Here is a 26,404-nt window from a genome sequence, read left to right as displayed (position 1 = left end):
TGCACACATATATGTGTGTGTGTGTGTGTGCGCGTTTACTGATGTTCTAGTCTTGACCAGCGTGGGACACTTAGTTTACCTCTCAAAATTTTGGTTTTCTCATCTGTGAAAGTAGAAATAGCAACGCACAAATCTGGGGCTTCTGGGGGGCCTCCGGGGGCTCCATGAGCCCCACGTGGAAAGGCAGCAAACAGGGCTCAGGTTGCTCAGCCCTGCTCATCCTGGTTTCCTCTTCTCCATGTGCACAAGTACACACGTGTATGTGAGATGGCGTGTGTCAGATGCTGTATGCACTTGTGTACAAGATATATGTGTACGTGTGTGTGAGATGATGTGTGAGAGGATGTGTGTTCACATGGGAGGTGATGTGTGTACATGTATGTGAGAGGACTGCAGGCATGTGACATGGCTGACACGTGTTGTAGACGGTGTGTGACTGTGTGAGGTGGTGTGTGCCTGTAGGTGAGATGGTGTGTGTGTGCCTGCAGGTGAGACGGTGTGTGTGCCTGTAGGTGAGACGGTGTGTGTGCCTGTAGGCGAGACGGTGTGTCTGCCTGTAGGCGAGACGGTGCGTGCGCCTGTAGGCGAGACGGTGCGTGCGCCTGTAGGCGAGACGGTGCGTGCGCCTGTAGGCGAGACGGTGCGTGCGCCTGTAGGCGAGACGGTGCGTGCGCCTGTAGGCGAGACGGTGCGTGCGCCTGTAGGCGAGACGGTGCGTGTGCCTGTAGGCGAGACGGTGCGTGTGCCTGTAGGTGAGATGGTGTGTGTGCCTGTAGGTGAGATGGTGTGTGTGCCTGTAGGCGAGATGGTGTGTGTGCCTGTAGGTGAGATTGTGTGTGTGCCTGTAGGTGAGATGGTGAGTGTGTAGGCGAGATGGTGTGTGTGCCTATAGATGAGATTGTGTGTGTGCCTGTAGGCGAGACGGTGTGTCTGCCTGTAGGTGAGATGGTGTGTGTGCCTGTAGGTGAGATGGTGTGTGTGCCTGTAGGTGAGATTGTGTGTATTCCTGTAGGTGAGATTGTGTGTGTGCCTGTAGGCGAGATGGTGCATGTGCCTGTAGGTGAGATGGCATGTCTGTGTGTAGGTGAGATGGTGAGTGTGTGTGTGTGGGTGAGAGGGTGTGTGTGCCTGTAGGTGAGATGATGTGTGTGCCTGTAGGTGAGAGTGTGTGTGTGCCTGTATGTAAGACAGCATGTGTACCTGTAGGTGAGAGTGTGTGTATGCCTGTAGGTGAGATGGCGTGTGTACCTGTAGGTGAGAGTGTGTGTATGCCTGTAGGTGAGAGTGTGTGTGTGCCTGTAGGTGAGAGTGTGTGTGTGCCTGTAGGTGAGATGGTGTGTGTGCCTGTAGGTGAGACTGCGTGTGTGTGTGTAGGTGAGGTGATGTGTGCACGTTTGTGAGAGGTTAACAAATCTGGAGCACCCAGTTATTCTGAAGGCAAGGGATTCAACGTAGGGTTTCAAATAAGAAACTTTGAGCTGAAAGCACGGGGGCTGGGGGGAGCAGTGCCGGGGCGGGGGTCTTAGATGAGGAGCCAGTGCTGGCAGCCGACACGGGGGCCTGGTGTGGGCAGCCAGGAAGCAGGGTGCTCTGAACACACCAGCTTGGTTGGTTGGAGGAAAGGGAGCCAACCTTCGATGGATCCGGGGAAGAGTTGGTGCAGGTGATAGTGAGAAAAGAAGGGGGTCAAATGGATTGAGGGGAGGATCCTGAGGACACGGGGCACAGGACGAGCCGGCACTGGTGCAGGTGGGACCAGGAGTGAGGTCAGAGCACATTGTGGCCTGAAAGAGGGGACAGACCTGATCACAGGAGGACAAAGCATAAGAAAGCCTCTAGCCTCACCCCAAAGAAGGACATTCAGGACAGAGAGGCCGTTGTCATGGAAACCGGGACACCCAACGGAAGAGAAGGAACTGAGTCTATTCTGAACATGCTGAGCCCACAGGGCCTCTTCTTCTCCCGACTGTCACCTGGAGAAGCCACCCTTCTCCCCACCATGCCAGTGTGGCTGTCACATTTAGGCACTGCTTTTGTAAATGGCCTTTTAAAAAATATTCTTAATGGTCAGAAGTGATCTTTCTTTAAAGGTTTATTTTATTCTTAAAAATACTCAAGAGCCATTTGGAAATAAGAACAGTGAAATAGGGGGTGATCAGATTAAATAATAGGGTCTTGGAGGAATCAGAAGTACAAAATGGTTAGAAAATGTAAAACTAGATTTCTAGTTTTGTTTGCGCATATCTCCAGATAATTCTGAATGAGAACTTCAAATATGACAGAGAAAGGTCGAAGTAAATATGTAACTTCCTAAGGTGTTTGAACTGAAAGATCTCAGGAGACTATATATATATATAGTAGTTTTGCAAGAATTTTTAAAGCTGTCTCAGTACATGGTAGCACCCTATGTAAGATTTTCTGCTGATTTGTATCCTACTTGTTAAAATGTGAATGCACATAATGCTGCATCCACAGAGAAGATTCAACCGTTTTTTATTCAGTTGGCTCTTCGGCAGCTATGGGTGAATTCATACGGAATTCTGAAGGGCCATTACTGGATTTCTCGGAGTGACAGCTAACCCTGAACATTCTGGGACTGATCCATGTTGTGTCAGAATGACAAGCCGCTGGCTGTTTCCAGAAACTTTGTCCCCATTAGATCTCAATACTTGTACACATGTTTGCAATGTAAAATCAGAAAATATCACTTTATAGTGATTCCTCTTCTGTAGGCTTCAGGTACTAAGCCAAACTTGTCAGGCTGTGACAATTTTACATTTAATGGGAGCCTATTTTCATACATTAAAGCATACGTCAGTGTTTTCCTTAAAAGTATATGTGAACAGGAGAAAGCTGAAATGCATAATTGTGAAATAAACATTTGCTTGAATTGTTGTTCTACTTTTAATTCCAAAGCAATTTCAGGAAAAAAAAATGTTTCCAAACAATTATAGTGGACATGTACTATGTAATTGACAAAGTATGTGAAAGCACTTTTAACCCAAAAAGAGAGAGAACTCACACATTCTTCATAGCACTATTGTGTTTCATCTGAAGATAACGGCATGATTTAGCCATTTTAAAAAAATTTAGATTCTTGTTCAAGTGGTAATGAGTCTTTCTTGCAAACATTCGCTCTAAGGAATTTTAGCTCAGTTTTGTGAAGAAGAATAAAATCTAGTCATGAACATACAACATATTTACTATACTGGACATCAATTATTAAATATGTATTTTATAGCATTATTTTGTAAATAATAAAAGGTTAGATCTTTACAAAGAGGGAAATTGAAAGTAATACACCTTCTAGACTCTAGAATCTAGAGAATAAAAAACAAATTAAACTGTAGGGAGACTGCTCTGTTTGTAAACATCTGTCCGTATGAAGAGTTTTTCAGAATGCTACTCTTAATGGACAAACCATTAATAGTAATAATCAGGCTTTGAAGCTTTTCTTGTCCTTACAGGAATTGTAATTTCAAAGTTTGAAAAAGAAAATCTAAAAAAAATTCCTACATATTTGTTAACGAGTCCTTCAAGCATAAATTCTTTCTGAAATACATTTTTTGGTTTTAATACAGTGGTTTCATGTGATCCTCTGAAGCCATTGGAGGGAGTAGCAACTCTATTTCATAATAGAGTTCCTATTTTTGTATTTTGAAAATTCTAGATCAATCTGAAGATGAGCCAAGATGAGAATAATAAAAGCTGAATTACGTTGGTGATTTTCTTTCTGTTTTGAGGAAAGAATTCACATTTTTCTTGAAATAAAGTGAACTATTTGAACCAATAATTTTATTATTTCTCCATTCCTCTCAGTTTTAAAGATTTTATAGCAATATGTTAAAGTTGCTAAACACCCCAGTTGGTGAATTTGATTGTCCCGCTTCCAATATGCAAGGGAGACTGGTGAGGAATCTACTCGTGCAGCCCCTCCTGTTGCAATGGACTTGGCTTCTGTCTCCATGAATCAGGACTTGTCATCAGTGTCTAAAACTCTTCCAGATATTGTCCTTGAAAATACTGCTCTTCACAACTAATGCAGTTCAATTGAGTCATCTCTACTGACCTGTGCAAGCATCCTTTTTAGAAAATTATCTCAGTGACAGTTACTGTTTCACTAGGAGGTTGACCAATAAAACATCTTGCTTTTCAAAACTCATTCATTGACATAAAATGTTATTTTCTTTAACATTATATCGGTATGAAAATACAGTATACACATAGCTACAATATTAAAAGGATCAAATTTCATTTTTATAATTTAAAATCATTTTTATAAATGGATTTACAAATCAAGAGTATTTTAAATATAATTCATGTACCATTATATTTTTTTAACAAAATTGATTCAGATTTTCTGAAATCAAGCAAGTATCCCAGAAGGTCTTTTTGCCACTTTCTATCTTACCATAATATTGAAAATTCCTGACCTAGGTGTTGTTTTGCTTTATAATAATCATGTTTCCCATCACAGTCTTTCTCTATTTTGTTTTAAAATACATTTTCTCTGATAATTTAGTTCATTGGAAATTTATTCTAATCAGTTAAATGTGTGATCTATAACAGTTTGGTGCTTCCTAAGTTGAAAATGAGATTTTTAACACAGAACATTAGGTTTTACACATAACAAATGTGAACTGCACTTTAAAAGAAGTCTTAGCAAGATCAACATATCATTTTAAACCATTTAAATTGTTTAGATATTTTGTAGGTCTTGGTGAATTTTACATATACTTCTTATTCATCAGCTAAACAATCCCAATTTCTATATGAATAATATACGCATCATATATAAATGATTTCAATCAACATGCCTCTCAAAAACATTTTGCATCATGTTTAAAAGTTTCCTCTGAAAATGTCATTGAAATTGTAAACTGAAATTTATTATTAAATGAAGTCTAAGCTCTCATGACAAAAAAAACCCCTAACAGCACCATTCATTCTCCAAGATATTAGCTGAACCTAGCCTTACATTATTGTCAAAACAGTTTCCTACTAAAGTATTTTTAAGAATTAAAAGATAGATACATTTTTCCTGCCCTGGATATAAGGAAGAATTTTTAAATAAAGGGAAATAGAATGAAAATCTGGTGGATTAATTTATCAGTTTTTGAAACAGACTAGAAGAATCCGAACCTAAAATATAAATACATTCTTTTAATGAATTTCCTGGGCAACCTGTTCATGTTTAAGCTCTGAGAGTGAGGGTTCCGGACTCTGGCGCTGCATCCTGGGAGGGCGGGGAGGAAGGGGTGGGAGGACTTGACAAGTCCCGACCCCATGAAGAATACACTGTGTGGTGTGCACCAAGGCATGGGTGAGAAAACAGACTTTTCTGCTCATAAAAACCTGCATTAAGAGTTTAAGGCCCTTCTGTTTAAAAAGTGACCACAGGCAAACTTAAACTGTGCCACCATCGTGCCACCCACCCTTCCTTCCTGAACGCACAAGAAAGACAGGGCACTAAATTCAGATTAAATCGGGAATGTGCTGCTCTGAGGTTGGAAGTGAAACCCTTTGGGACAACTGAAAAACTAGCTAAATAAAATGAATGTATTTGCTTATTATTTACTTATTTAACATGTCATATCGTGTTTGTATGGAAAGCAGGACAGTATCTGACTTGGCCCTCTCTGGGGTCGCCGACCCTCTGACCGCCCCCAGGGGCCCTGGACGACGCGGCCAGGGTCCTCCTCGCGCTGTCTGTCGTAGAGCCAGGGTGGCCGCGTGGGGTCCGCGCCACCTTGGTGACTGAGGGACCGGACCGGGCCTCCCCTCGGGCCGCTCCCCTGGCCATCCGAGCAGAGTTCTCACACCCGGTTGTGGCTCCTGGCGATCGAGGGCAAGGAAAGTGAGAGGGGCGTGCAGCGGGCGGCCGGCCGGCGAGGAGGGTGCCGCCGAGGCCGGGCCCCTCGCGGGCTCCCGGAGCCTCTCGGCGCGTCACCGCAGATGGGAGCTCGCGCAGGTTCCCCTCCAGCGCGGGTGAGCAGGCCGGGCGCTCCCCGAACCGGCGCGGTCCCCGGCCCCGCGAGCCCCGCTGCCCCCGCGCCAACCCCAGGTGCGCCTGGCGGATCCCTGGCCAGCCGGGGAGGGAGGCGCGGCCGCAGCGGCCGCCCGGCCCCGGCCCGGCGCGCCGCGCCCCGGGAGGCACCGTGCTGGGTCTCCGTGCAGATGCACCGACCGCGCTCACTCCCGCCAAGTCCCAGGGCCCTGTTAGCAAGGCAGGCGGGCCGACAGCGAGGGCCGGGCGCCCAGGTGCCCCCACGGCCGAGCGCGGGGCCTGGGCACGTCCCCCCTGCCCGCCCCCGTCCCCCCTGCTCGCCCCGTGCCTGGCGCGGCGTCCCCTGACCGCACGGAGTCCCCAGCACCTCAGAAAAGGCCGGCCCTCCTGTCCCGGAGAGGATTCCCTGTCCCCGGCCCCCAGCGTCCTGAGATCCCCCCACGCGGGCCGAGGAGGCCCGGCAGCCCACTCCCCCGCACACAAGCGAGCGCGCGCGCGCACAAGCGGTTGCTATGGAGAGGCCGGTTCCCAGCCAGGCTGAGGGCGGCAGGTCCCCTCCCGCAGGCCTCCCCTCCCTGCCGGCCCCTCTGTCCGCAGTCCTACCCCCGCCCCCGGCCGGGGCTCTCCGGGGCCGCTCCCGCCTCCTCCCCTTCCCCCTCCTCTTTCCAGGAGGTACCGGGCCGACCCGGGCCCCCCGGAGGGCAGCAGGGAGGGACAGCCAGTCGGGTCTTGGTCCCCAGGTGGCGCGGGGCGTGGGCTCTGGGGATGGGAGCGATCGGGCAGCTCCCGGGAGGCCCGGCGGGTGGGCAGAGGACAGGGGCTCTGTAGGCCCTGACCCGGCGTGGGGACGCGAGAGCAAGGGTGGCTTCCCCCGTCCTGGCCTGCCGGCTGCCGGGGGGCGGGGTGCGCCGTGGTGGGTCGCTGGAGTGGAGCCGCGGTGCCCCTGTGGCCGCCCCGAAACTGAGTTTCCCCTCGAGCTTCTCGAAGCCCGGCGAAGCGGCCAGCAGGCCTCCAGCCCCCGCGGGCTCGGGCCGCTCAGGCCTACCGAGCCCGGGTTCTCGGAAGCGCTCGACTTTCGGCCCCTAGAAATAGCAAATGCAAGTGGATCTCGGCTTAGGCCTTCGGTCAGAGGAAGCGAGTCCTTCGGACACTTTAGACAGAGGCAAGCACTTCGCAGGCACTCGTGCCCGGAGCCCTGGCCCGGGGAGGGTGGGCCGGGGGCCGGGCGGTTAGGCACTTCTGTTTCCGCGAGGGAAGCGCGACGGCGGGGACCCTCGGCGCGGGGCAGGTCTGGGGGCAGCGCCCGGGGGAAGGGAGGGGGGAAGCGGTGCGAGCCCGCCCGCGGGGCCGACCGGGCTGGGGGCGGGGGCCGCGGCTCTCCCTGCAGGGGCCGGAGCGGGCCCCGGGGCCGCCGGGTGTGGGCAGAAGGGGCGTCGGGCGAGGAGGGGCCGCCCTGCTCCCGCGGGCCGCCGTCTCCAGCTGTCCCGAGCGCGGGAACAATGGGGAGGCGGTGGGAGAGGGAGACTGGGAGGAGGGCGCTCGGGTTTCCAGAAAAGGAGAAACTAAAGAGCCCTCCACAGACTGTCATCTGCATGTGACAAGATCTCCCCCCCACCACTCCTTTCTTTCTTCCCCTTGTGCCTGCAGCTGTGGGCCTCGAGAGCGCATTGTACGCACAGATGTTGGGTTTCAGCTCTCGCTCTAGGCTGCTCGGCGGGGGTCGCCGCGCACCGGGGGTGCCCCGACCTGTGGCTGCGACCAGGGGTCCAGAGCTGGGACAGGGGAGAGTGGGGGAGAAAGGGCGGGGGAGAGGACGCGGCTGCCGCGAGTCCGCGGGAGGCCGCTCACCAGGCCCAGCCGGTCTGGTCGCCCCCCAGGTCCCCGCTTGGCCTCGGGCGCCGCCGGCCCGACTCTGAGTCGCGCCCTGGGCCCGCGCCTGGGGTCGGGGAGCTTCGGGAGGAGCGAGCGACTAGCTGAGAGCGCGGCCTGCGACCCCGCTCCGCTCCTCCTGCGGGGCAGTGGGCCAGGCCGGGCCTTTGACCTGGGGAAGCGAGGACGCAGCTCGATTCCTTCGCTTCCCCGCCATCTCTGTCCGATGTTTTGGGCTGGCGGCCCGCATTTCGCCTGGACCAAATCGTGGCAAAGTTCTCAGCAGTTCCTGCGTCCGGCAAGGCGCTTTGTAGGCGCCTTCGAGACCTAAACACTCGAGCGGGATTCCTATAAGGGGCGGGGGGCGGGGGGCGGGGGCATTTACTTGCTGATTTGCCCGGCGTCATTGGCCAGCTTCAATTTGGAAAGGGAGCAAAAGGCCCCCAGGGCAAAAGTGTCTAAACTAACTCGGAAGAAGGATGTGTCCTGAGTTTTTCTCTTGCAAAGAGTTTCGACGCCACCCCTCCCACAGCAGAGGTCACAGCAGGGCCGTGCAGGTTGACATTTCTTGCCGTGTCCCCTCTCCCCCGGGCGCTACCCTGAACTTGCCCAGTCTGAAGTGCGACTCGAACGATGAAAGGGAGAAAGGCTGAAAAGAAAGAAAAGGCGAAGGCCCGGGCTGCCGCGCTGTACAAATGACTGACAAAGCCGATGTCCATTCATACTCTCGGGCGGGAGAGGGTGTTTGGAGAGCCGCGGCCCCTTAGCCAATTGCTGTCAGCAACCTGTGTGTGGGGGGGGGGACATCGCTATAGCAACCGGTGGCTGGGCCGCGAGCCGCGCCGCCGCCGGCCGGGTGCGCGCCGGGCCGGATATAAGGCGGGGCGCGGCGGCCGCGCTGGATGGAGCTGCGCGCGCGGCCGGTGCCCCTGCGGGGACCGTCCCGCGCCCGGCCCCGCGCCCACCCTCTCCGCGCCCTGAACCGAGCGCCTTGCCCTGGGGCCGGGCCCCGGCGGAGCGCACAGAGCCCGGCCGAGCGGCGGAGCAGAGCTGCGGGCTCCGAGCTAGTGCGGCCGCCGCCACGGCCCGTGGAGCTGCGGCGCGCGGCACCTTTGTCTCCGCCGGCTGCCGGAGAAGTTTGTGGTCAGAAGCAGGATGGGCCCGCTCGTCTGTGGCTCCGGCCCAGGGAAAAAGGCTGACGGCGGTGATGGCGCCGCCGCTGCCCGCGGCCGCCGCGCCCCGAGGCCGTTCGGCCGGGCACACGTCCTCCTCTCCTCCGGCTTGGGCGCCCGGCCCCGCCCCGCTGCAGGTAACCAGGGGCGCGGGGCCGGGGCGTGCCGGGGCGTGGGCACTGGTGGGGCCGTAGGAGAAGGGACAGGGGCCGGGTTGGGGGCCGAAGGGAGTGGGAGAGACCCACCGAGGGCATTGCCAAGGCATGTAGGTGGCGCGGCGAGGAACCGGAATCTGGTAAGGGTGGAGGGTGCGCGCGGGGCGGGGGCGGGGGCGGGGGTGGGGTGAGGGGCTCGGATGGGCGACCTGGGCGTCGGAGAGCCCAGTCCGGGGGCTAACTGACTCGCAGCAGGCCGCCTGTCAAGTGCTCTGTTTGGCTGGGGAGGTCTGCGTCTGAGGTCATCCCCCAAGTGGGTCAGGGGTGGACATCCCTTGGTGACCCGGTCGGTGGCAGTCCCACCCCATAGCTCCCCCGCGGAGACCGCCGGGGCTAGGCTGGGGCCACTGCCTCTCGGACTCCGCATCGCCAGCCACTCCGGGCGGTTCGGACCAGCAAGAGGGCGAGGGCGAGGGCGGGGGTGGGGGTCGCAGATGGGGAGGGTTGTGGGAAAAGATGAAGGGCAGGATGAGCAGCCGGCGTGGAAAGGAACCAGCGTGGGAGCATTTTCCCCGCAGCCCGTTTTGGGGCGCTCTTCGCCCTCCTTATCGGGGCCGGAGCGCGCCTCTGTGCTGTCGAGGCGTCCCAGTTAGAGGACGCCGGATGGGCACCCAGGGGCAGGTGGGGCCGTGTGTGAGAGTGCAGGGTTCTCTGAACTCCCCGGTCCGGTGGAGAACGCCTCCGAGCGGCCACCTCCCCTCCCCCAAAAGGAAGCTGCGCTGTCTCGGCGCCCTCCCCGGTGGGGCGGCCGCGCGCTTGCCAGAGAAACTTCTGACGCGGAGCTGTTTGAAGGAGGGACTTTATTGACTACCTGTGTGGTTCTGAACTGGGACTTGCTTCGGGGTTTTAGAGAAGCCTCGGTCGGGGCAGTCGGGCAGACCCCCGAACTAGGGGTTGAAACCTCAGCAGAAGAGACCTTGTAGAGCCGGAGACGGACTCCCGCCCTTTTGTGTCATCAGTGCTCAGAGGTCGCTCCACGCTGGACGGCTGGGGGTGTCTGTCACAGTCACCAGTGCCTACTGCACCCCCAAACGCACAGCCGGAGGGTGGCCAGGAGCCAACGGCCGCAGCGGGCACGGTGCCCCCGCCAACCGCCCAGCTCCCCGGCCCCTGCCCCCGCGTCCTCCTGCTCTGGGGTCCAGTGGCCCCGCTAAGTCCGCAGACAACGGCCCCTGGTCGGCACCGGGGAGCCTCCCCGCCTGGGGTCAAGGGCGCTGCGGGGCCCAGTGGTCTTCGGCAAACCGGCCTTCTGTGGATGAATGCGAACGAAAGTGCGAGGCGGTGAAGGTTTGCGTGCAGGAGGGAGGCGGAAGCTCCCGTCTCTTTATCAGCCCCGGAGGGGCCGCCCGCACGCAGCTAAGCACACCCCGCTTGGCTCCCGAGACGGGCGGCGAGGTGAGGCAGGGGGCCTGTGCGGCTCCGCGGGGCCCGGGGTGGGCGGGCGTCGCTGGGCACACCGATCCTTGCCCCGCGGCCGGCGCGCTTTGTGGCGGGAGGGGCTGGGCCCCCCGCATTGTCCCCGCGGGAAGCGGGCTGGGGCCGCCTGGGGACCCCTCCGCGCTGTGAATACCGCGGCTCCCAGGAACCCTCGACCCTTTGTGTCCGGCGCTGCGGTCCGACCTTTCCCACCTCGGTGCGGATCGCGTACAGGAGAAAGGCGGGAGGGACTGGGAACGAGAAGCGAGAAAGCCGGGGCCTGTCGAGGGGGAGCGGCCGAAAACGGCCGTGCGCCCCCGGGGCCCGCGCTCGGAGCGGCGCCGCGGCCGGGTCCCGACCCGCGACGCCAGGCGAGCCTCCCGGAGGCGGCTTCTAAGCCTCCGAGAAGGCGAGAAGCAGAAACCCCAGTGCTGAGAAGGGCTTGCTTCTTGCGGAGGGAAAAAAAAACTCCTTCCAGAGCACGGGTGACCCAGGGGACGCCTGACCCCGGGGGCGCGCGCCCGGGCCTGGGCAGGCCGCGGGCCGACCGTAAGCTTCTGCAGCGCGGGCCCCCGGCCGCGCTTCAAGCTTATTGGTCGGGCTTGAGTTTGGATGCGATAAACATGCCGACGGAGCCTGAGAGGTGGCCGGGCCGGCTTTCTCCCTGGCCGGGCCACGTCGGTCCCTTCTCGGAGGGTCGCCCTCTGTTTACCCCGAGACAATTTGCTGCTTATCAAGCTCTGCTAAAAATTAGTTCACACGGGGGTGTTTTTCCCACTTTAAACATAAATATCGTAAATCTTCCCTGACACCTGAAAACAGAGTATTTCCCCAAAACTGATCTTATAGGAGTGCTTAAAGATGCAAACAGACAATTTATAATGTTTTGTGTATTTACTTTTATGCCTATGCCTGAACAAAACCTCACAAATAGACGATTTTAAAACAGTGTATCCCCACTTTATTTTCATTGAGGTTTATATTTAAGAATAATTGTTTCTTGGAGATTGTTTTCTTTTGCCCATATAAGCTTTTTTTTTTTTTTTTTTGGCTACTTGAATGGCAGATTTGCAAGTACAATTTCATCTGCACAAACGAACAATAGCCTCCAGCTGCACAAAGGATTCCTCCCACCCTGAATTCAGACCGCAATGCCTCTTGCTCTGATAATAGCTTCTGAAAAGATTTTGTAATGCAGAGAATTAATACATGATTATTTCCGCCTGACTTCTCTCATTTATTAGAATTCTGTGGCCAGTTCCAAATTAAAAATAGTTCAGTTAACAGCTTTAAAAAATACTTTTAAAATATTTTAAGACACCCCCCCCAATATTTTTAAGTTTGGTCATTCCTGTGGCCTGAAAGCTGTTAAAAATTTTGATCAGCTTTAAAGTGATAGTTACTATATCTTAGTAAATATATCTTAGTAAACTTAGCATGAAATTTTCAAATAACTCTAAGATGATTCATCTGGGAAACCAAAGACAGACTTGTTTTTAACCATTCATTAGTAGTCTCTAAAATTAATTTCTACATTTTACAGAGAAAAAGATCTTTACAATTATAGTAACATAAAAGTGCAGAGGAACACGGGATAAGGCTGGGTTTGCAAATCAAATTCTTTAGAAATGATGCAAATGAAAACATCAACAATATTAGAAGTTTAGTATCAATGAAATTGCTGCATGCCTGTGCCCATAAGTTTTTGGGTACAAGTGTGTCTTAAAATTGAAGTCAGTGATTTAGATAATGAATTACTCTTGCTAACTGGTTGCATAGCACAGCCTTGGAAAAATGCTAAATTTTTCTACCCGTCAACAAATATTTTTACCATAAAGTTTTATATTTGTGTAGCTGCCTCAGTTCTCACAATCAAGTTTGGGTATACAATGTTCTTTTTTCTTCTTTCTTCTTTTATTTTAGGCTTACCACGTGGACAGCTTTAAAAAAAAGTTTTGAAGGTATTTTGCCATAAATGGCAAAGAAGATAAAGGAAGCCCCATGCACCTTCACTTATAAGCACAGATCAAAACAGTTTAAATAGGTCAGGACAATGTCTGCAGATTCTAAGAGCAATTCCACTGATTGCCTCTGTGGTCACATATGCATTTCAAATCACAGCTTTTGCAATATTTTATATTCTAAGTTCAAGGAGCTGCAGGTGGAGATGGTTGAGTGGAAGAAATATGCAATGTGCTTCAGTTTACTCTCGATGCATCTAACCTGATATAAAGTTGACTTACTCTTCCTGATTATTACAAAAATCATACTTTTCCTGCTTCTGCAACTTAGTATTAAGTGCTTGTATATGTGTTGCCTGCACCCTGGGGTACACAGACACCCCGTGCTCCCTGTGTGACCGGGCTGCTTGGGACAGCTGCTTCCTCCACCTTCCCCCTCTCCCCTCCTCTGCTCCAAACTTTCCAGGGGGGGGGGAGCTGCCACTGTACAGAAGGAGGCGGCCTGACTGTAAATGTCAAAGTCATAAATATTTAAACATTATTTTCTTTCAATTTCAAGTCAAGACTGGCAAGATGGCTCTAATTAGTGGAAGGCTCTCGGCAGGGCTCAGCCCCAGGACAAGGCTGCAGGAGAGCACCTGTAGTTACAGCCTCTCGGCCTGGGGGAGCAGGGACGCAGGTCACTCCTGGGCAGGACAGAGGGTCAGACTCACTTTTAAGCAAAGGCACCCATTGCTTTCTCTTAAATCTCCTGGTTAGCAGGGGTCTTCTTAAGATTTTTTTTAACTCTACAATAAAGAACGGATATACAATGATCATAGTTATTTAAACTCAATCCCTGTGCCGAGGACGGAGTTCACGCTCTTTAATTAAAAAAAAAAAGTATAAATTTTTGTTTCTTCCGGGGTTCCTCAGCCTTGACTTGCAGCCAAGAGTTTTTCCTCCCCGCTTGACCCTCCCGACAGCACCAGGTAGGACGTTGGAGTCATTGAGGGCGCCCCAAGGAAGAGCGACTTTTCGGGTTCCAACCGAGGTGCCCTGGGGCCGGCGAGAGGCAGGATTCCCAGCCGGGCCCTAAGATCCTGCGGCCTCAGCGTCACAGTGGTCCAAACCGGCGCGTCCCTCTCTGTCCCCAACAGGCTTCCTTCCTCTCCCGGTCAGATCCCTCCTCCCCGACCGCCCCGCTGTCCAGGCCCCTCCTTGACCCCGTGCTTGCCCTCCCCAGCCTCACCAGACCCCTCTCCTGGCTGTGGGAGGACCACTGCCACCCCTTCCCTGCGGGGCAGCTCCGGCCCAGGCGGCGGGGAGCTGGACGGGACCGTAGAAAGTGGGACTCAGTGGGCGTGGAGTCCCCTCCTCTTCCCCGGGAGCACCTGGGACCCAGCGGGGGCTGCGCAGCTGGCCGGAGACAGAGCGGGGGCCAGGGAGGAGGGACCCGGGCAGTCACTCTCCTTGACATTTTTCTTTGACCTCTGAGTAAACTCCAAGCGCTGCGTGAGGGGAGGCCGGGCAGGCCCCTTTCCGCTTCCCCGGCCGAGCAAAGCGTACGGGTTACGGTGACCGTCGGTTTCCGGCAAAAAGGACCGAGCCGGCCGGGCGGCGACGCTTAGGCTGCCCGGCCTCCCTCCCGGGGGAGCGCCCCGCCGGGGTCTCTCCTGCCGCCCCAGACCCGGGCCAGGGTACAGTGCAGGCGCCGCTGCCGGCCTCCTTAGGGGGCCCCTGCGCGTTCACGGCCTCCCACCTGGAACCGAGCGACAACCGGGCTACGCTTGTGCCCCTTTACCCGGCGAGACCCCGCGCCTGGGCCGGACCCTGCTCAGGTCCTCAGTCCTCAGCGCGCTGGCGACCGCCCGTCGGCTGCGCACTGAGGTGGTGGCCACCCACCGAGGCGCTGCGCGTCCCCTCGGAGCCAGGCTGGTCACCGCGCGCGTGTGCGCTTCACGTCGCGGGGCAGGAGGGCTCGGGAAGGCCCCGTACCCGGGCGCGGTCAGCCACGTGGGCGCGCGGGGACCCCGGACGCCTGGACGAGCCCCCCTGGGGGGGGGGCGCGGGGGCCGCCGGTCGCCTGCGCCGGGCGGAGTGGGGGATGCAGTGACGGCTGGGGGCGCCGAGCGGGGGGCTAGCGGGACGCCCCCTCCGCCGGCCGCGCGCCCTCCTTTGTTGTCGACCCCGCTCGTCTGCGGAGGCTCGGGGCCGGCCTCTCCCGGGAGCGGAGGAGCGCTAGTGGGGGGAGGGGCGCCTCGGCGGGGCGGGAACCCGGGCGGCCGGAGCCTCGCCGGCCTCTCAGGGGAGCGTCCCGGGCCGGAGGGCTTGGAGAGGGGCGCGCTCCCCTTGAACCGGCCGCGGGCGGACGGGCGTGAACCACCGGCACCGCGCGGGGGCCGAGAAGCCGGGCACGGGGGTGTCGGGCACGCTCCCGGTCCGCCCGGGTCTCCGGCACCGCGGCCGGGCCCCTCCGGTTTATTTCTGCGGTTCGGCCTGTCGCCGCGCGGGGCGGGGACACGGTGCCGGTGGGTAGCGGGGCCGGCGGGGCTGGCGGCCGGTAGCCCTCCGGGTGACTTCTTTCTGGGCCGGGGAGGGAGGGGCGAGGGGAGGGGTGAGAGAGGATGGGGAGGGGTCTCCCGCCCGCCGCTCCCTCCAGGCCGAGGGCCGCGCGCACCGGCCGCACGGGCCGGGGGCTCCGCGCCCCGCTCGCCCCACCGCCCGGGCGTCCGGGCTCCCTCCCCCGACCCCTCCCTCCGCGCCTCCCCCTACCGTCCCCGCGCCTCCGTCCCTCCCGCCGCCGGCGGACCTGCTGTCCTCCTCGGAGCCGCGCATCCAGGCAAGAAAATCCGGCGTCTTTTCTCATTTCACCCGCGTTTCCATTAACCCAGTGCCGGCACCAGCTAATCCGCGGCACCGAAGGCAAAAGGAGGCTAATTAATGACCAGCTTTTCCAGTCAGGACCGGCGATAATTGCTTTGGTGGCCTTTATGATTACAAGATAAAAATGGCCCGGCCTGACATAAGAGGCCCTGTGTACACTCGGAGACAGGAGGAAATGAAGAGTTGGGAGGCTGAATACGGAGCAGAAAATTACTAATAGAAGAGAGATAATGAATAGGCCGGCCAGGCATTCATGGGGAAAAATCCATTTTGTTACCACGCGAAATTAGGTGGTGGAAAGGAGTTTGCTAATTGTTCGCATCTTGTAGCAACCAGGACTGGGGCGGGGGCGTGCATTTCTATTCATTCCCCGAGTAATTGCGGAAGGGTGTGCTGGCCGGAGTCCCCATCGTCCCCTGGCGTTTTTAATTGTTGCTGATATTCCTTATAATGAAGCTAATGAGGGCGAGCACTGTGCAACTTTGTGCGCACGGAGGCTCGTGCAACGCACCGAAAGGATGGTCTTACCCACCCCCACCCCGCCCCCGTGAAGCAGGAGAATCTGCCGGACCTGGGCTCCCTTACCTTTCACCCGCCGAGAAGTGAGCTCTTGAACCATAGTGCCTGCGCCCCTGTCTCGCAGCTCCTTTCAAGGAAAAGTGCCGAGGTGCGAAGTGCGGGGTCTGTGCGGGGTGCAGACGCGGCCCAGGTCCGAGGTCTGGACGAGGGGACGAGGGGACGTGCCTTGGAAGGCGAGCGGAGGGGCTTCCGGGATGGCAACTCCCTGCAATATATCCAAGAATATTAGCCTGACGCTTCACAGAACCAGGCTCACTTGTTGGACTTCTGCTGCTACTCTTACCCACAGCAGGAGCTAGGCACCCCCATCCGATCCCTCCACCCCAGCTCCACCGTTTCTGAAGCGTCCTCTCCCCTCATACCTCTTTAGAAGGGACGAAGGCTTTATTTTACTTAAGGCAGTGAATTAGCTGCCAAATACTTTATATCGTTAAGTTTGAAAAACGGCGGCCGGTAAGAAAAAAAAAAAAGTGACGCCTCTAATGGCTTTCCTTGTGAAAACATTGCCGTCTGTGGTGCGCTGTGTTGAAATGACTCTAGCTTCTGGTCCGAGGGCTGCTTTTCTGGATGCCCTCCTGTTGTTTCAGTGCCAGCCCAGAGCTTTACGTTTTAGGTTGCGTTTGGAAGGGATGGTTTTCAGGACTCATGATTCGCTGGGTCGTAACCTGCCCCCTCTCCTGTTCTGCAGAAAAGCAAACTCAAGCTTCTGCCTCACCAGGCAGAACAAGAGGACTCGACCAAGTTCATCGTGCTCACTCTGGTCTCCATCGTGGCCATCGTGGCGGTCCTGCTGGCGTCCGGCGTCATCTACTGCCTACGACACAGCTCTCAGTACAGGCTGAAGGAGAAGCTCTCGGGACCTGGGGGCGACCCGGACCCCGATGCCACCAACGCCTACCAGGTAAAAAGAGACTTTTCTAAGTGCTGTTTCGGTTCCATTCACCACTGGAATGGACGGATTGTTTAAGTCGTCTCTGGCCCCTCCCCCATTCCCAGCAGTTGTTCATTTATTCATAGTTTGGGTTCTTGTGTGATGACGATTTGAAACTTCTCATTAGCATTCATGTAAATACCTTGAAACCCTAGTTTTCCTGCTCTAAATTAATCTTATGCTGTTCTGGGATGGTCTCATGTTAGCTGTGAAAGCGGGCTGCTAATTAGAAATGTGAAAAAAGGACAATACATGAATTATGTATTATCTGTTATCTTTCTTAGTTTGGCCACTATTCATAAAAAATGCCAGAGTTGCAAGATAAATTGGTTGTGCAGATGTATGAAGATGTCTCTTAAATCATCGACTTCCTCAGGGTCTTATGTGAAAAGATCCTCTGACCTTATCTGTTGCCACCTTCGCTGTTATTTGGATAAAGTGGCAGCTAAGGCTGATAGATGGAAAGTAAGCAAAGGATGTCTTCAGGAGAGCAGTGGTGGAGCCATGCACTGGTGATGCAGAAATAGTCCAGACACACCTGGAAAAAAATTGGAACCAATGAGACTGAGGGGAGGAGATTCAGACCAAATTGGACATAAAGAAAAAAATTCACAGGATGTTTGGGAGTTCCGTAGCACGCACTCCAGATTTAATAATGTTCTGTAATGAAAACACATCTTCATGCAAGCCATGCAAGCCCAGAATATATACCAGTCAGGGCATTTGATTTCTTCTAACATAAAATATAATGCAACTCCAAGTATATCTTCCCATTTGGGAAGGTAATTTACTTAATCATCGTTTTTTGAAGTTCAATCGATATATTTTGTAAAAGGTTTTCTCCCATTGGAGTAGAGTCTGGTTTTCTGAAGTCACATGATTGTGATATGGAGTATGTCGTGTAAATAATGCATCCTCTTTTACAGTCACGTCTATAAATATTATCATTCTGTCATCACAGTTGCACTGCTGGGGGGCTGCTCAAACTCTTTCTAGAACACCCCCCCCACCAAGAGCTTGTCTGAGAGCCCCCCCTGACCCTGTCTCACATAAGGTGCTGGGATGAACTGATAAAATCGCTCTGCTTAAGAGAGACCAGAAAGTACTATTTTCCCTACTTCAAAACTCTTGGTGGTGGTGTTGAATGAAGAAAACCTCTGGTTTTCTGGAGGGGGTCAGAAGCCTGGTCAGTACGATCTTTTCTTATAAAGAAACAGCAACTTCAAATGTGTGGGAGATGGCATTTCAGGGGCTAGCTTTGCTTCAAAGCAAAAGAAAAAGCACATTTGAAGAAGAAGCTTGGGAAAAAATGTCACACAAACTAGTAAGAATTTATCCAGAAATTCTATTGAGCAAGACCGGTGTAGGCGTTTGGGTCTTCTGGGCCAAGCCTGTGCCGGGACATAAATAAATTATCACACTAGTTCTGTTAGGTGTGTGAGAGATGGCAGATCGTACGGGCGGAGGTTTGTAGAAAGCACGGCATCCTTTGATATGCTTTGAAATTCGAATATAAAATATTGATAGAATGGAAAGGTTGGACTTGCATGCAGAAGTGACTAATTCTGACAAAAGTGCAGGTTGCAAATGCACACTTAGGACTGAGTTTGTGATAATTAACAGAAAAAAAAGCTTCCCAGTGACAGCTCTAATTAATAGTATCTGTAATTAAAATCATGCCCTTCCAGCAGGAAAATTGTTTGAATTTCTTGGAGTGACCTTTATGTGGTTCCTCCTGGGGGCATGGTGGTTAAGTTGATATTGATTTTATAATGAGCTCTGGCTTGTTTAATAAGAATCTGTAATCCAGACAATAAATGAAATGTGTGCTTTTCTTCAATCCAGATTAATAATAATAAAAAAAAAAAGGGTTGGGGGAGAACACAGAAAAAAACATTTCCTTTAAAAATAGGATCTAGGAAAATTTGGAAATGAAATTATTGGAAAGATTTTCTGGTGGGCTTAGTTTTGAAATTACTACAGGACACCCTATGGGAACTACTTTGATTAAATGTGGAGGTTTGCGCCCTCAGAGTAGACTGTTTACCAGTGAGGACATGCTGGCACGAGGCTATCGTGTTGTTTTGATTTGTTTTTAGCAGAATACACTCAGCAAATGGGGATAAGGATGTCCTGATTTTTAGCTCTCCATTTAGCTGAGTCATGGATTAAGGACTTGTAAGAGTGTAGTTACGCAGAGAAGATTGTACATTTGTAAACGAAGCAGGTATTCATTCATTCATGTATCCGTACTTCGTTAGGTTTTTCTGTAACTGCCATGGAGACCCCCTTCAAGTTTAAAAATCTGTCTGAAAAGTTTTTTAAAGTATTTCAAGCACAAAACAATAAGTTTAGGACAGTATCTTGTTGCTTCCACGCTTCGTTTTCAAATCATTGAACTTCTGCACTTTGCTAATTCTACAATACAGGTGAGGTTATGGATAACCTCAGCATAATTCTCATCACGGGGTTACAAGGAAAATTGAACAATTTAATATCATGCTTTATTTCATGGGGACATGATGGAAATATTCAATTCATTTTATAAAGTTTCTGAAGGAGAAAAAGAGTATTGTGTAAGTATAGAAGTTAAGTGGCCTAGGAAAGGTGGAATGGTAGGTGGCAGTGTCATAGGTTTTACTGATATCAGCATATGACGTCACCTTGTAAACGAAAGACCTGAGTGTCCTCATGCAGGAAGGATGCAGGGCACAGGCCTTGGGAGAGAGGGGAGGGGAGGCTCGGGGCTGGTGGTCTGGAGGAGGGTCTGGGTGTGTGATTCCCTCTTCCCAGAGCGCCAGAGAGGCCACGTGTCCTAATTAAACTGCACAGCAGTGGTGTTGTTGCCAGATTCTTTTAGTGGGAAGGCCCTCGTGTGGTTGGCCCTTCATAAAGCTCTGGTCTACGTCTTCCAATATTCATCCCCTGCGGTCCCTGGTGGTCCGTGCCATGCCCCTGCACGCTCGTAATCCGTGGTTTGGGGTTTGAGGTTCCAGCAGACTCGTGGAGGGTTCCTGAAAAATCAGTGGGCTTTTCATAAATTGTTTCCAAACAGTGAGTAGTTTGCATTATTAGCTTCGAATGCAAACATGTTTAAACATTTTTTTTTCTCTTCTCCCTTAAAATAGAACTATCTCATAGACAGAGTCAGCATTTTAAAGACTCTTAGTTAGTTTACACGTGTAAGTGTGTGATATTTTCATTTGCTTTACCTATTGGAAAATCACATCTTTCTTAAGAGACTCATATTTTAACACTTAACAAGATATCAATTTCACCAAGTAATCTATCAAAGTTTAATTCGCTCAAACTTGAAAGATTTGGGTATGTTAACTTGTAGAAGAACTGAAATCCATCTTTAAAGATCATGTTTTAATGGAATTCTGCCGCCAAACTTTTCCCCATTGTTTTAGTAAATGTTATTTTTGTCCTCTACATAGAGCTGCATAATGTATTTGGATTAAGTCTGTATTTCCTGATCTAAAAAGCCAGTTTCTTTACTTTTATTCCTGTTTTCCCCCAATTGGCATGTCACGTGACACGTATGTTGTACGCACACGTGAGTGTGTATTTACACACACACGCTCCCCAAGGGCATCCAGCAGGCTTGTGAGGCGAGGCTACCAGCACATTCTGCGTTGTCACGTCGCTGTCCTACTTCTGTGCACGGGGATTGGGTAAAACTGCGCAGAAACAAGCTGTTAGATGATTAGAAGGCGTCCCCGCCTTGCTCTCCCCGAGTCTCTTTGAATGTTGAGTCCGTGTCTCTGCGGCTTTGATCATCCCAGGACAGCAGCCACTCCCCTTCCCCACGTGAGGGCACCGGCTCCTGCGGAATTGCCGGCGAGGCCTCTTTTGATGGTTTGTCTCCCAGTGCCCACAGGTTCCCTGGGTATCTGGGGGCCTTTGGAACCCGACCCAGAGGAGAGGAAGCGGTCGGGAGGGCGCCCTGTGGAGAGCCGCCCGGGGCCCAGCCCGCTAGCTCCAGACTCTTCGGGAAACGACGGCCCGACACGGGCTGACGCACCCGGGAGCCCAGAGGCCCCCTGTCCTCACGCCTGGGAGCGAGGAGAGCCGGGCTGTCAAAGAGAGGGCAGGTCCCAAGTCGGCTGTTCTCCTGGCCTTTGATTCGGAGGCCCTTCTAGGTGAATCTCCTCTTGTCGGTGTAGCACTCGGCACAGAAACCTTTCCCAGTTGAAGTGGAAAACAGTGAATTCCTGGGGTTTACTTGATCCACCACCAGTTTCTACCATAGCCCTTTCCATTTCAGTCAGCCGTGCATCTTACAGTGGCTTGGCTTGGCTTTATGTTTAAATTCTCAGGTCAAAATACTTTTGGGTGCAAATTTCCAATAAGCAAAATCTGTCCTGCTTCAAAAATGGAAGGGTGCCCTGAAATGCTATTAAAGAACATTTCTTTCTGTGATAACTTAGTCAAGCCTGAGAACTGGAATCTTTCAGGTTTTGCCTTTGCAGAAGTAGCTGGCAGTACCAACGTCCACAGGCAGAATTCACTCGAACCTTTCCCAACTCTGATTGGTTTTGCAAGGGGGTGTATTGTCAGGTAGAAGCCCGGCTGCTGAAGGTGAGGCCCGGGGCCTTCCTGCCTCCACAACCCCCAGACAGGCCTGGGCTCCCCTGTACTTTAAGTCACGCCATGCTCGTCAAGGCAGCCTTGTGAGAACCCAAGGAAAACTTGCTCACCTTTTGGGTGATGAGAGCAAAGGGACCTGTCAGCCTCGAGCGTTTCCGGGACCTGCTTTTTGTCTGTGTGTTCAGTGTCAGGGGATCGGTATCAGGGCCAACAAGCTGTTCTGCAAGCTCAGTCAAACCTTCCAGATACCTTTCCACTCTGGGTCTGAACGTGTTTCTGGAAGACCTGAATGTGTAGCATGTTTTTCTCATAAATCTTAAATTTTCAAACGTGTGGTTTCCAAAAGCAGCGACTCCACGCTCGTTCTCTGGTTTCTGTGCAACACGTTGCTCAAAAATAGCTCCTGAGATTTGGAAACAGATCTTCTAGGGGAGGCTGAAGTCTGGAAAGATTGCCAAAGAAATATCTAAACATGTAAAGAAAACATGTTGCCGTCCTAATACAGCAGCCACTTCCCTGATCAGACAATGATAATTAGATCAGACTTAATTAAAAATAACAGACCGCTCAGTGAGATATTTTGAAAATAAAAGACTGGAGCATCTAATACGAAGATTTCTGAGGCCTGGATTCTGCGGCTTCTTCTGGATCCCGCGTTACTTATTGTAGTCTGTTTTCATTTTCCTGGCGTGTCAGCAGATCTGGATTTTACTCAAATAAGTGTTTCTCAAGGTCGGCCAGGAAGTTACGTCTGGGAAGCGGGGGCAGCAGGGGGGCTTATCTTCCCTCCTCTGTGTCCGGCGACTTTTCCCAGGTCCTCCCATTTTGTTCTGGCACAGCCAAGGGAAGAAAGTGTATCCGAGAGGGAGGTCTGGTCCTCACCGGCTGCTAGGTGGGGGACAGTTTGGGGGGTGACGAGGGGAGGTGCATCCTTTTAATCGACTTCAATACGGGGAATGTTCTAGTCTGCCTTGCCCACTTGCTGTCAGAATCAGAGCACCCTTCCACCTTGCAGACACCAGAGGAGCGGCCCAGAGGGTGCCCCGGGTCCGGGAAGACCCCCTGAGAGTCCCTGCCCTCCGCCCCCAGCTACAGGCTCCCGCCGAGCGATGCCCACGGAGGTGCTTCGAAAGCCGCCTCTGGCCACTGGTCCACACTGCGTGGCCACTCCGGGCAAGCAGGGCTCATTGTACACGTGGAGGAGTGGCATGGGGTGGGCCGTGACCCCTCCCCGGCCCCCGGATCTGATGGCCCTGCCGCCACCTTCCTCCTCGTGGTGGGAGACTTAGGAAGAGTCGGCCTCGTTTCTCTGCTCCACTGATGATTTCATTTGCTGTAAACCCACGTGAAGCCCTGGAAAGCAGCACGTCCCAGAGTGACCAAGAGGCGGTTGGCATGGCGTGGACATCAAATGCTGCAGGGTCACAGGGAGGAGCGCAGAGCCCGCCGAGGGGTGAAGAAGGCATGGTGGACCCACAAAGATGGCCCCCCGGGTGGATGGGGGCCGTGCCAGGCAGGAGGATGGGCTCAGACCCGATATCCTCGTGGCTGTGGCTATGGACCCAGTAAGGGTGGACCTGTGGAGCAGGGCCTGGAGGCAGGAAAGCTGGGTGGGGCTGCAGGGACCGCGCGGGGCTGGGGGGGGGGGGGGTGGACCCTGCCGAGGTCCCAGGAGGCCCCTCCCACCCTGAGTGTTCGTTCTAAGGACCACGCTGTCCTCTGAGGCTGGGCCAGCTTCTCCATCACGAGAGCGGCTCCGTGGACCACGGCTCTTCGTCGCGTCCATGCTGATCTTCCTAGTCTCTTTCCCTTTTGCTACACTTTCCATTTTTTAAATTTCTTTCTCTCCCAATATTTAAGTTCGTTCAGACCCGTGCTTCCCACCCTCGTGACATCGGCTGGAACTTGGGCCGAGCCCTCCTCTGAGGCCAGCTCTCCTCGCCACAAGGTGGGAAGGAAGGAGCTTTGTACCCTTCACTGGGCTCTTGAAGGTCAGAGAAGGTCGTGGAGGGGCCAGTGCATCTCACATCTGAGTTCTGTTTAAGGGGCCGCTGTTTGTGGTGACTGGTGCTCAGAAGTGCCTGTCGGTGGGTGTGGGATTCGTCTCAGCTGCTCGGCTCTGGGCCTGGCCCTCCCAGCCCAAGTGTGCATTTATGACCTCCTCGCCTTTGCATGGGCTGCTTTCTCTCCATCAGGCCCTGGTCCAGAGATGCAGGCGCATTTTCTAAACGAAAACTTGGCACATACAGTCTGCAAAGAAAGCAGTGTACCTCTAGGGAAAACCGGAGAGAAACCTGGAGATCTGGACTGTTCTAGGAAATCCAGGCTTCGTGGGGAAGGCCAGGTGTGGAGACAACATTCCGGGGACTTCTGTGGAGCACTTCTCCCCCGTCTGTCCAGGACCAGAGATCGGTCAAGTCATCAGTCCACTGTCTGGAGAGGAAGGTGGACTCGGGGTGCGAATTTGGGTCTAGGCCACCCTCAGTCAGAAGGAGCCCTCACTCTCCGCCCCCCAGGCCTGCCCTAGTACGAGTGTCGCCCCTGCCCGGTTGAGGGGCGTGGCTTGGGCATCCCTTGGCGGGGGAGGTAGCCTGTGTGCAGCCAGGTGCCCCTGGAGACCTGCTGCCGTCGGACTCTCGGAGAGGATGCTGAGCCACCCTGAAAGGTGGGCGTGGGGAGGAGAAGCCTGAAACAGCAAAGGGAAGTGTGAAAAATGGGTTAAACAGGGATTTAGACCAAAATGGTAGGAGGGTGGGGAAGGAATTCTAGAAGGCAGGTAATCAGAGACCGAGGGTCACTGTACGTGAGCGAGACGGTTCTCCGCGAAGTTTAACAGGCCCAGAAGACCCGTCTCCCCTTCTGAGGGCTTGTCTCCCAACTTCTTTAGCTTCTGCTCACCCGTTTCCTCTGGGAAGGCGTTTGTCCCCAGGAAGAGGTGAGGGCAGCTCCCCAGATGCCTCTTCAACCAGAGCCCAGCTCTCTGCAGGCGGCATCTGCAGACCACGGCCCGGGGCAGGCCGCTGAGAGCAGAAGCCCACAGACCCGCCCAGTCCCTGCTCCCGGAGGCTGGCCCAAGGGCACTCCACTCTCACGCGCCCCCGATGGGCGCCATCCACTCTCAGGCGGACTTGATGGGCACCAGAGGACGTCTCTGTGCCGCGTGGCGTCACCTGCAGTGAAATGCACTAGCCTGTCAAAAATGGCCAAGCCCAGCTCCTAGCACAGCACGGACCTGACATAAAAGAGGCTAAGAGATTACAGAAGGTGGTCAGAGGAGGAATGACGGCTCAGACCTTCAGAGGCAACAGGAGTCGCGGATTTAGAGGAGGGAAAGCTTCAGAGTCACCTCTCCAGAGTGGCCCGAGGCCCCTCTTTAGAGACAGACATCCTGAAAACCGAAGCACCACGGCCCCCAAATAAGTGATTTCCCTTCTGCTGTCGGAAAACGACTTTCTTTTCATTCACACACGCATTGGTTTTTTCTTTCCTGCTAAAGTGCAAGTGCCCAGCCCAGCCCAGGAGCATCGGGAGGTGACAGCAGTTTCCAGGCGTCAGCGGAGGAACATTTAGGGACATGGGGGAGGAGGACAACTCCAGCGTGAGCCCCGGATGCAGGCCGTCTCTCCCACCCAGGGGTAGACTGGACGTCAGCAGCACTTTCTCCCGAGGCCCCTTTGGTTTGGAGTCTCTGTGCCTCGGCCCCGTGACTGCCCCTCCCTTCTCCCCACCCCTGGCCGGCAGCTGCCCCGGCCTGGGTGTGGTCCCCAGAGCCTGCATCTGTGTCTGCATCCCTGTTGGCGTGCGGGTCACCCTTGAAGAATGAACACCTCAGAGAGCCTTGGGGAGGCTGCGTGGCTGAACTTAGAACTCTTCCAGACAGTGTTTTTTTCCAGAATTTATTTCTTCCAATGATAGAGTCACAGTTTCTGAAACGGTAGGGGCAGAAGAGAACTTTATTTCCCATTGGAGTTTACAGGCAGGACCGGTTCACACTGGGTTAGGCGTGTGCTTGAGACAAGCAGCTCTGTGATGGGCCCCAGCGAGCCTGGGGTGGTCAGGGAGGGCTTCCCAGAGAAGGTGAGTGAGGGGCTCAAGACGGAGAGAAATGGAGGCAGGGGTGCCTGGGAGAGGATGGAGCAGACAAAGCCAGAAGGCTGGGCAACAAGCAGACGTCTTCTTGGAGCTGAAGCCTGTGTTGAGGAGAGAGAGGCGACGGGAAGCTTGAGCCCAGATCTGAGAGGGTCACGGACAAATGGAATAGAGGGAATTTCAGGAACCAGGCAGGGTTTGTCTGTGCTGCATGTGGGTCTATGCCGCGTCAGTCGCTTTTTCAGGAACATCACAGTAACGGCATCTGTGACATTAGAGAAGCTATGTAACAGTGCTTCTCTTCTCCATCTGATTAACTGTTCTTAAACTTTGTTGCTCAAAATATTTAAAGTCTCCATTGGGGTTTTCTGCTTTGGAAGACTTGCTGATAATTAAACATGGAATCTTGGTAGGTTATTTCTCTATTAGCAAGGGCAAGATTTTCATAAAGGTGATTTCCAGTTAGGAAGGTGACAGTTGTGAAAAAGTATTCTCTTAAGATTTTTGAATGTAAAAGATAATGCAACCAGCAAAATTAGGTGTCTGGGTACGTTTGTATGTGTCTGTGCTTGTGATTATTTGGAGAGTAGGGAAAGGAAGATTCACAAATGATTATATCAGGAAGTAAGTCCAAATGCTTTAAAACGCACAGTTCTTTAGGGTGTTTTTTTTTTTTTTTAATTATTATTATTTATTTATTTATTTGG

The 26,404-nt window shown here is 53.4% G+C and overlaps 1 protein-coding gene across 2 annotated transcripts in view; it reads left to right on the top strand.

The window, feature by feature from the left end:
* PTPRN2 (protein tyrosine phosphatase receptor type N2) overlaps positions 1 to 26,404 on the top strand; it is a 707,285-nt gene that overhangs the window by 580,579 nt on the left and 100,302 nt on the right. For both annotated transcript variants that reach the window (XM_082472631.1, XM_082472630.1), the window contains one exon: positions 16,773 to 16,985. In XM_082472631.1, coding sequence (XP_082328757.1) covers positions 16,773 to 16,985 — 213 coding nt within the window. The remainder of the gene's footprint in view (positions 1 to 16,772; positions 16,986 to 26,404) is intronic.

Source organism: Balaenoptera physalus, assembly GCF_965194825.1.
Source record: "Balaenoptera physalus genome assembly, chromosome: 8".
Classification (NCBI taxonomy): Eukaryota; Metazoa; Chordata; class Mammalia; order Artiodactyla; family Balaenopteridae; genus Balaenoptera; species Balaenoptera physalus.
Note: the sequence above shows the minus strand (reverse complement) of the source record. Positions and strands in the feature narration are given on the sequence as shown.